The sequence below is a fragment of the Leptodactylus fuscus genome, chromosome 4, assembly GCF_031893055.1.
Source record: "Leptodactylus fuscus isolate aLepFus1 chromosome 4, aLepFus1.hap2, whole genome shotgun sequence".
Classification (NCBI taxonomy): domain Eukaryota; kingdom Metazoa; phylum Chordata; class Amphibia; order Anura; family Leptodactylidae; genus Leptodactylus; species Leptodactylus fuscus.
Genome location: NC_134268.1, coordinates 160,451,490 through 160,462,754, shown reverse-complemented (window position 1 = coordinate 160,462,754; position 11,265 = coordinate 160,451,490). Strand labels below are relative to the sequence as shown.

General features: G+C 46.7%; 1 protein-coding gene across 1 annotated transcript; it reads right to left on the bottom strand.

Moving 5' to 3' along the window:
• Positions 1–1,558: 1,558 nt before the first annotated feature.
• LOC142201168 (uncharacterized) lies at positions 1,559–10,790 on the bottom strand. Its single transcript, XM_075271996.1, has 3 exons — positions 10,712–10,790; positions 2,472–5,001; positions 1,559–1,871 (listed from the first exon to the last, which is right to left on the bottom strand). Exons 1-3 carry the CDS (start codon positions 10,788–10,790, stop codon positions 1,559–1,561), a joined length of 2,922 nt encoding a protein of 973 aa, XP_075128097.1.
• Positions 10,791–11,265: the final 475 nt, after the last annotated feature.

Sequence of the window (11,265 nt, the reverse complement as noted above, 5' to 3'; positions counted from 1 at the left end):
TGGGAAAGGATTCCCCCAAACCAATATGGGAAGGAACCTTACACTAGGAAACAAACACAGGGAAACTGAGTAGAAATCAAAGGATAAGGCAATTCACTCACACAGTCAATTATACACAGAGGGAGGATTGGTGAACACAGAAGGGAAAACACACAAACCAACTCGTTCACCCAAACCTCCCAAAAACCAACCACGGAACTTCCTCTATCCAAGATAACCACCTACTCCTCCTGCTAAGGCCTAGCTCTGTAAAAGCGACACTCAGCACAGAACCATGGGAGGCATGGGTTTAAATACAGAGTAGAGACCACTCCTCCCAGGTGCAAATGGGAGGACAGACTAATCAACCAGGAAATAAAGCTGCCTACCAGCAGTGCGCGCGTGCAAGTCAGAAGGTGTGCACCAATACCTACGACAGAACAACTCCGCAGCGCCAGGATGCCACCCCAGACACTGCGCAGCCAAAAACTCCCCAGGTAAGAAAAATAGAAAGTAATGAACCTAAATACTCCTAACACTGCATGCATTGACTAGGAGAAGCCTCTCTTAAAGTAAGTCAGTAACAAGGTGCACCTTATTAATCTTCCAGGCAGGGGCCTGCTTTATCTTCCAGGCAGGGCCTGCTTTGTCTTCCAGCACACAAAGCTGCTTTAATGCTTGACCGAGCTGTATGGCCCCTCACTCTACTCACACGCCAACATACCTCTGTTTACAAGCTGACACAAGGCAGGAATAGTGAAGTCTCTCAGGGTCCTTGTTCAGCAAAGGAAAGTCCTTCATGGGCAAAGCAGCCTGCATCATGTCCTCTTAGCACAACATGTGTCCCCCTTCTGCCTGCAGCTTCCTGTATTCACACGCTTTTCCTCTCTGGAACATACCATCTTTCTCTGAGCTGTAGGGGGGGTTCTTTTGTGAATAGATTTGCCCTGCAATTTAGTCTTTCAGCAGTAGATGGCAGCAGAAGATCAGACAAATGACACAGTTATTCCATAAGCCCCTTACATGCCCCCCCTCTTTGACATCGGCCGTCCCGGTTGATACTTTCCTTGGACGCCTTACATAGGGTCATGCGAAAGCACCTTCTGCTCGGCCTCCCAACCTGGCGTTTGGGGGTCAATACTTTATAATCAACCCTATTAACAGTATACACAAACTCATCTGCCAAATACCGTTCAGGGGGAATACCAGCATTGGCCCTCTCAGTTCTACGTGGAGCCATGGCCACTTCTCTCGTGGTCTGAGCCATATCAGGGGTCACAGCATTCTCATTGCTGGCTCTGGCAAAGGTCAGATCATCTTCTGCAGGGGTGGCACCTGCATCTGGATTAGATGGAGGAAGGAGGCTGTCTTCAAGGTTTACATCTTCTGGTTCTCTGTCAGGCGATGCTTCCCAGTCGACTGGGTTGGTTGGACGCTGCCACCATTCTTCATCTTCAAAGCCCCCCTCAGTGGGGACACATACAGATGCAGGCGTGCTCTCAGCTTCGCTTTCAGTCGGTCTTGCCTCAGAATAACAGGGCCTTAGCATATTTCGGTGGAGAATGCGAGTACGGTCCCCTCACTCATTTTTCACTTCATAAACTGGTCCATGGGGGAAGGTTCTTCTGACTACAATGTAGGGTTCTACTTCCCAGCGCTCACTCAATTTATGTTGTGGACGCTTCTCAGCGACTAGAACCTTGTCACCTGGTTGGAATGGAACCTCTTGTGCAGGTTTTTGTGGCAGGTGTTTCTTTTCCTGTAGTCGCTTGGTGGCAATGCGATGTACAGTCTCCAGTCGTCTGCGATGGCAGTCTATCCAGGAGCCCACACTCTGACTTTCACTATCCCCAGGGGGAGTCAGGTTCAATTCCTCGATGCCCCTCCCAGTTCTTCCAAACAACAAAACATATGGGGCATAGCCGGTGGTAGAGTGAACGCGATTATTGTAAGTCCACACCAATTCTGCTACATAATTGGGCCAGTGGCTCTTGCGATCATCTTCTAATGTGCGTAGCATCTGTAATAGAGTCCGATTGAACCTCTCACAGGCTCCGTTTCCTTGTGGATGGTACGGAGTGGTTTTTGACCTTTGCATGCCATAGATTCCCTGCAGCTCCCTCATGACACTGCCCTGAAAGCAGGCCCCTTGATCAGAGTGTATTCGTTTGGGACAGCCATACACTTGGATAAAGTTTTCACTGATGGCTTGCACAGCTGATGCAGCCGTTTGATCTTTAGTGGGCGTCACCACTGCAAACTTGGTGAAATGATCCGTCATCACAAGACAGTACTGATAGCCCCGATGTGAATGTCCAATCTTCAGATAGTCAATCATAAGCACTTCCAATGGCTCCTTGGTAACAATGGTTTGCGTTGGCGCTCTCTGTGTCAGGGACTTGCTTAGCTCACAGGCACGGCACAACTTGCAGGCTTTTTCTACTGTCCGGAGAAGTTGGGGACAGTATACTATCCTTTGCAGCCATTCGTACGTCTTATCCGGTCCAAAGTGGGCCCCCTTCTCATGAGCTTCCTGAGCCAGGGGTAATGCCATTTTCTGCGGTATCACCACCTGCCATCGCTCCTCTAGCTCAGCCGCCAAGTACACTCTGCGATACAGCAGCCCCTCTTGCATAGACAACTTCTCCCACTGGCTCAAAATCTGGAGGGTCTCGTGTGATAATTCTTCCTGTATCTTCTTGCTTGGTTTCCTCTGTTGAGTCACCCATTCCCTCACCCTGACTAACTCTGGGTCAGAAGACTGCACTTTGATCCATTCTTCTCTGGATTGGCCCAGTAGCCGTGAAGATGTTCCTGTTGCTATTTCCAAAATCCAAGCCTCTACAACCTTTGAGGTGAACTTGCGGAAATCTGGAATTTCATCTTCTTCCAATTGTTCATCTATTTCTCCCACAGGAACTTCTGAGGTGACTCGAGAAAGCGCATCAGCATTTTGGTTCTCATGTTTTGAGCAGTACTGTACATGGTAGTCGTACTTGGATAAACGTGCTATCCACCTTTGCTCCATGGCTCCCAACTTGGCAGTGGTGATGTGTGCCAGGGGGTTGTTGTCCGTGTATACTTCAATCCGGGCTCCAGCGAGGTACTCGGCAAACCTTTCAGTGATTGCCCACACTAATGCCAGCAGTTCCAAGCGAAAAGAGCTGTAATTCACAGGATTACATTCTGTTTCTCGTAACGTACGGCTGCCGTAAGCAATTACACGTTCAACGCCCTCTTGTACTTGTGACAGTACTGCGCCTAGTCCGTAAAGGCTTGCGTCGGTATATAACCGGAAGGGAAGATTGTAGTCTGCATATGCGAGGATAGGGGCGCTGGTCAAGGCTTCTTTTATTTTGTCCATAGCTTCCGCTTGTCGAGGTCCCCAGTTGATCCTTTGTGTTTTCGGCCCTCTCGCAGTCGCTCTGAGTAATTTGTGCAAGGGTTCTGCCAACTTCGCAAAGTGCTTGATAAAGCGGCGACAATGACCCGCTAGCCCAAGGAATGCACGAACTTCCCTCAATGTGGTCGGTGTGGGCCACTGTTGCACTGCTCTCACTTTGTCATCTGAAGGTTGTATTCCAGCTTCGGACACTTTGTGCCCCAGATATTCGATTTCTCTCTGAAAGATTCGACACTTCTTAGGCTTGAGTTTAAGCCCATGTCCCCGCAGGCATCGGAACACTTGGCCTAACTGGTCTAGATGTTGTGTAAAGCTTGCAGAATATACCACAATATCATCCAGGTATATCAGGGTAGCTTCAAAGTTCATGTCTCCTAGACAGCTTTCCATAAGGCGCTGAAAGGTCCCCGGGGCATTACTCAGTCCAAACGGCATTCGGTTGAATTCAAAGAGCCCCATGGGCACAATGAATGCAGTCTTGGCTTTGTCTTTCTCTGCCACAGGGACCTGCCAATACCCACTGGCCAAGTCCAGAGAGGAGAAGTAACGGGCTTTTCCCAAGGCGGTCAATGACTCCTCTATACGGGGCACCGGGTAAGAATCTCGGATTGTACAACTGTTCAGTTTGCGGTAATCGACACAAAACCGAGTGGATCCATCCTTTTTCTTAACCAGCACAATCGGGGCAGCCCAAGGGCTCTGACTTTCTCGTATCACCCCGCTCTTCAGCATCTGCGCAAGCAATTCCTTTACTTCTTGATAGTACTTTGAGGGTATCTGTCGATATCTCTCTCTGCTGGGGGGAGCCTCCCCAGTGGGTATCTCATGTTGAATTTTGTCGGTACAACGGAAGTCCTCTTCGTGTCGAGAGAACGTGGCCTGATTTTCCCTGATAAAATTTTCTATAGTTTTGGCCTCTACAGGAGTAAAGGGTGTGAGGTCTGCTCCCATCTGTTCTAGGATAATGCGGCTGTTCCACTGTTCAGTGGGATCCTCTCTTTCTTCAAGGGATACGGACAAGGCCCAGGCTTCTCCCTCTATTGGTTTCAGCTCAATTGTCTCAGTACTTGCTACTTCTTCAGGCGCCAAATAAACATGTCCCAAGACGACACCCGGTGTGAGCGTGAGGGCTTGATCACTTGTATTCACACACCGCAAAGGGACTCTTCCATCTCTCACCGTGGCTAAAGTTCGTGCCACCAATGGATCAACTCTATCCTCGTCGAGGAATATGGGCTCCACCAAAACCTCTATATCATCTAGCTTCCGGTGCGCCCCAACAGATAACGTGAGGACAGTCTCTCGTTTTGGTGGTAAAGTTATCTTGGTCCGCCTTGGTACGCGGATCTTTCCTACTGGATATTGATTCCCGCCATTCCTCCTCAAACCGCTGGTGCGGATAAGGTGCTGGAAAACTTTCTGCGTGGGTCTGTCATTAGCGGTCTGCTTCCAGTAATCAGGTCCTTCTTTGTTGAAAAGCAGCTGATCCAGCTCCTTCAAAATATTCATGCCCATGATGGCTGGCACCACCCTGTTGTACTGTCCTTCCGTTAATATAATCCCCTTCTGGCCTAAGTCTTGGCCACAAGCACGCACCGCCATCCACACGACTCCCACTACTGGAATTAAAAACAAAAGAGACACCGAGCACACTATATAGTGTAGAATGTCTGATAAATTTTGGTGGAAATAACCAGAAGATTTAAAAGGACCAAATGGCCTCTCACCTGATGAGGTTGTGACAATCGCTCACAACTACTTTTGGGGTTTACCGTCAGGTGGAGGAGGCAGCACGTCTGATGGACACCGGCCAAGGCCAGGGAAGATAGAGTTTTCAATGAAATGGAAAGACGGCGCTCTCAGGTCACAACAGGATTTTATTCAAAAAGACAATGATGCACAACGCTAAAAAATCGCCGCGTTTCGGGCACACCTGCCCTTTCTCAAGTGCGTAACTAATTAGAAAATAGATAAAACAAGTATTCACTTCAACGTTTTTTTGGCCAGAGAAGCACTTAGGCCTAAGTTAAAATATACAATGAATTAAAAAAATAATAATACATGATTTATAAAACAATAGTAAAACAAATCTCATATACCAACCTTATCATTTAAAATATAAAAAAAATCTATATATACATAATAACAAGTAAATGTGCCAAATCATCTCAATCTCATGATAGAAAGCCATTGCATATCAAACACTGATCGTTAGCATGCATCATTGTGTTGTTATTTATATCAATGTGGCTACCAATAATCCCTAGTTTACAACTACAGCAAAAAAAGGGTGAGCATAGAGAGTCTTACCTTCACACAAAGCTCGGTCAGTCTGGAAGATGTATAATGGTAATCATACCACGAATATGCATATCACGTATGAGCACTTAGCTATGCGCTTAGTAATGCTAAATATACCACGCACGCGTGAGTCACATATGCGCTACAACTTAGAGCACATTGTTGTGTAGCTTTAATATTTTGCGCGGACATATATGTTCTCCAACCTGAATCGCACCATCTGGCAACACTCCAAGGAATGTAGGGAGCCAAATGAGCTCCACTATATTTAAACCTAGGAGCACACGGCATACAATTTGTATACATCTTCCAGACTGACCGAGCTTTGTGTGAAGGTAAGACTCTCTATGCTCCCCCTTTTTTTGCTGTAGTTGTAAACTAGGGATTATTGGTAGCCACATTGATATAAATAACAACACAATGATGCATGCTAACGATCAGTGTTTGATATGCAATGGCTTTCTATCATGAGATTGAGATGATTTGGCACATTTACTTGTTATTATGTATATATAGATTTTTTTTATATTTTAAATGATAAGGTTGGTATATGAGATTTGTTTTACTATTGTTTTATAAATCATGTATTATTATTTTTTGAATTCATTGTATATTTTAACTTAGGCCTAAGTGCTTCTCTGGCCAAAAAAACGTTGAAGTGAATACTTGTTTTATCTATTTTCTAATTAGTTACGCACTTGAGAAAGGGCAGGTGTGCCCGAAACGCGGTGATTTTTTAGCGTTGTGCATCATTGTCTTTTTGAATAAAATCCTGTTGTGACCTGAGAGCGCCGTCTTTCCATTTCATTGAAAACTACTGGAATAGGTAGATTGTTAGCGGCCATCAGCTTTATATGGGCTCTCTTGTCAATGGACATGGTCCGTCCAAAGTGTTGATAGAAGAATTGTTCTGGCATCGTGGTCACCTGAGACCCCGTATCTAGCAGGCATCTCACTTTCTTCCCTTCAAATTCAGCCGTAATCGTTGGAGTGTTTGCAGCTATATCTTCAGGGCATTTATCTCCCATACTGTCCGTTTGTCCTCCCGCCATACGCCCAACTATGGAGGGAGGTTCTAGTTTAACGTCAGAGTCCCCTGGGGTCCCCTCTTCTCAGGGCAGCGACTTGCCATGTGGCCCCACCTTCTACAGTCCCAACACTGATATTCTCTAGCGGGTCTCTGTCGCCTTTGATCAAACCGGTCTCTCTTTTCTTGCTCTGATGCTATGCGAGTGTTTGGCTGCGCGGCCGCTGGTCTTGTTGCTACCACTTCAGTCATTGGCGTTCTGGCTTGTAATTGCATAAGCTTCAGCTGCTCTTGAAGGGCTAATACAGTCTCTTGCAGAAGATCTACTTGTTTTTTCAGCCGACTTGGCTCTCTGGGCCCCTCACTCGGGACAACCCTATGCGTCCGGACCTCACTCCATCTATTCGGTGGGTCATGGTCTTCAGCCTGCGTCCGTGAGATTGTCTCTTCTAATATCTCTTGGAAAGTCAGTTTTTTCTCTACTCTGATTTGTTCCCGGAGGGCGCTTTTAATCAGTGGATTGTATAGTCCTCTAAGAAATTGATCTCGCAGGGTGCGATCGGCATATCCGGGAGTTTGTGCTAGCTCTGGCTCTGCGGCAAGAATTCGCCTCATAATTCTCTGAAGTGCATTGGCATACTGTGGCAACCCTTCCTCCTCACATTGTAATCTATGAAACAATTGTGCCTGCAAATCACCTGTTTCAGGTCTCCCACCATACACTCTCTCAAGAATCTTCACCACCTGCTCCAGTGTCCTCCTTTCACTCTCAGGACGCAGCAATACAGTATCTTGAGCATGCCCCTCTAGGGCCATGAGCAATATTTCACCTTGATTTTCTGTAGTTACTCCTGCCACCCTTAACATGCCTTTCATACGCTGTGCCCAGTCATGCAGCGGTATATTATCTCCTTTAAATTTTGGTATATGGGTCAACATTGCACCCAGGGATAAAGGTCTCACTGGTATTCCCCCATCTGGTTGCCTTGGTGCATCCCCTTCTGGTTGCACTAGTGCATTCCCATCTACAGCATTCCCCTGTCCTTCCATGCCTCAATATAGACTGCGTATCCTGCCGACTACGCCAGAAATGTAATGGGGAGCAAGTGATGATATACGCAGTAACTGCACAGAGCCACGGAATAACAATATATAACAGTTTAATAAGGAAAAGAGGGGAGGGGGATGAGAGCAGGAGAGAAGGTAAGAAATAAGTATACAGTAGCTAAGCAAAACATATAACTTCAATATGACAGTGGGCACAACAAATAGTGGTAGTTACCCCTCTAGTGTCTTTAGTTAGAACCTGCATGCATTGACTAGGAGAAGCCTCTCTTAAAGTAAGTCAGTAACAAGGTGCACCTTATTAATCTTCCAGGCAGGGGCCTGCTTTATCTTCCAGGCAGGGCCTGCTTTGTCTTCCAGCACACAAAGCTGCTTTAATGCTTGACCGAGCTGTATGGCCCCTCACTCTACTCACACGCCAACATACCTCTGTTTACAAGCTGACACAAGGCAGGAATAGTGAAGTCTCTCAGGGTCCTTGTTCAGCAAAGGAAAGTCCTTCATGGGCAAAGCAGCCTGCATCATGTCCTCTTAGCACAACATGTGTCCCCCTTCTGCCTGCAGCTTCCTGTATTCACACCTTTTCCTCTCTGGAACATACCATCTTTCTCTGAGCTGTAGGGGGGGTTCTTTTGTGAATAGATTTGCCCTGCAATTTAGTCTTTCAGCAGTAGATGGCAGCAGAAGATCAGACAAATGACACAGTTATTCCATAAGCCCCTTACATGGGCATGACACTGGGGCAGATGAGGGGGGGGGGGGATGGCATGACACTGGGGACAGAGATGGAGGGACATGAAACTGTGGGCAGATGAAGGGGGGGCATGACACTGGGGGCAGATGTGGAGGGACATGAAACTCTGGGCAGAGATGGAGGGACATAAAACTCTGGTCAGAGATGGGGGAACATGAAACTGGGGGCAGAGATGGGAGGACATGAAAGGACATGAAACTGGGGGCAGAGATGGGGGAACATGAAACTGGGGGAAGAGATGGGAGGACATGAAACTGTGGGCAGAGATGGGAGGACATGAAACTGGGGGCAGAGATGGAGGGGGGGACATGAAACTGGGGGCAGATGAAGGGGTTATATGAAACTGGGGGAGAGATGGCGGGGGGACATATAATGTACGGGTGACTGTAGAAGGATTATATTGTGTGGGAGCACATGAAAAATGAATGAGAATGGGCGGAGTCAACATAAAAGTGTGAGGAGCTAAACTTGCTGTGGCGCGCTGCGCACACTGCACACTTTGTCCCTCTTTCTGATCTTCAAAAGTTGGGAAGTATGCCTAAAGCCATCAAAAAATACATATTTCCGATGGCTTTAGCCGCTGAGAAGCCGCGCTACTGTCTGCAGCAACACTATTCAGCTGGAACGCACACCGTTATGGACGCACGTTCCAAACTGAATGGGGTCACTGCAACATGAGGAACTGTATTGCGGGGTCGCGGCATTAGAAAGGTTGAGAACCACTGCTCTAGACCTTACACAGGTAGTTCATGATTGGGATCTCTCCAATGTAGCAAAATTAAAACAATTCTGCAAAGAAGAGTGGGCCAAGATTCCTAAACAGTAATGTAAAAAAAACTACTCAAGTTCTCACAAATATTTGACTGCAGCTGTTACTGCCCAGGTGTAACACAACCAGTTATTACATTTACTAGGCATTACATTTCACATGAGTGACGTAGGTATTCAATAAATATTTTTTCTTAATAAATGAAATTATTTTTTTAAAAGCTGCATTTTGTGTTTATTGTCGTCACTATTTTACATTAAAATTAGTTGGTTCCATCTTAAACATTTAAATTTGACAAATTAACAAATATAGAAAAAATAATCAGAAATGATGCAATTATTTTCTCCCAGCACTGTACTATCCCAATATCACAGAATAATAAGATCATATCTCTAAGCATTGCAATCCAGAATTGCACAACATGTTAGTCCTGCTTTGGCCTGACACAGGAACACCCAAAATAGTATATACGCGTTTCTCTAAATGGAAATTTTCATGAACTCCACCCATATTGCAAACTGAAAAATAAGACTGTAGACTGGGATGAGGAGATAAACTCAAAACACTTTCTGTTAATCAGCTAAAACTATTCTAGTAATTCACTTGAATGGGAGCAATGTATCCCAAAGGATTTAATCAAGTTTATATAGACCAATTTATCACACTTTTGTACCATGTCAAAGACATGACAAAAGCCATGGTTTTTGGAACATACTATTTTTGTGCAAAAAAAATGCTACTTTTTGGCACTTTTTGCACACTTGCTACCTTTGCATAAATTGGGTAGATCTGAGCAAAGACCAAGGCAGTTCGGTTTGGTGATCCTTCACCTCGACACATTTGCTCACATTTGTTTACAGCATATAATCCGCTAATTATCTCTTCCATCCACAGCTACAAACTCTTAAAAACACCCGGAGGCATTCTCCCAGGACTCAGTGAACCCCTCGGGGGTGTTTTTGCTGCAGAGTCACCAAACCATAGAGAGCTGCACTTCTGGGCCTACTCACACACTCAGGCTGCCTGCCATCTTAGGCCGGGTTCACACGGAGTGTTGTGGCTCGTCATTTGGTACGTACACGCCGCGGGATCTTTTGCGGGCTGTATACGCTCCCATTGTTTTCAATGGGAGCCAGTACCGTACACGCAGCGCTATTTTGCGGCCGTGATTTTGCGGTGGCCGCAAAATAGCGCCGCGTGTACGGTATCGGCTCCCATTGAAAACAATGGGAGCGTATACGGACCGCAAAAGATCCCGCGGCGTGTACGTACCAAATGACGAGCCAGGATACTCCGTGTGAACCCAGCCTTAGGCCTCAGCTGCATTGTAAGAGGAGTACAGCTCACCAGCGTGACACAGAGCAAGGACACTGTGCCTGCCACCCTGACAACTAAGGGTCTTCCTATACTCACCTCCAAGCCTGTAGATGAAGCGTCTCCTACACAGGGACCCTCCATCCTCATCCCAGCTGCCATCTTCAACAGGCTGCATCCAGATCCTAGGCCCTAAAGTAAGTGAAGCACAATAAAAGACTGCTGCTCAAGCAGCTCACTACTACCTGTGAGAGTGCCTGCGGCCTAACTAGGCCTTTACACCATTCTAGAGGGACTGTGTTGTTGTTTTTGGCACTGGCCTCAGTTGTGCCTCCTGGCATCAAGTGACTTTGCCCTGCTGCTGCCTACTGGGGAGTGCCTCTACACAACCATCAGGGGGACTCGTCACCCTCCCTGTACTGAGCTTCTGGCCCCTTTCACCTGTTTGCAGCTTCTTGGATAACTCCTCCTGGAAGTGCACCATACAAGTTATAGGAGATATTGTGCTATTATATCATCAACTCCTTGCCTTTCCCCCCAGCTGGAACTGTTTCCTACATCCTGGTACCTGGTGGGCTAAGTTATATGTGAATGCCGAGCCCCTATGCCAACATCAGGGGGGGCTCCTCACCCCTATTGCAGCTGGACTGTTT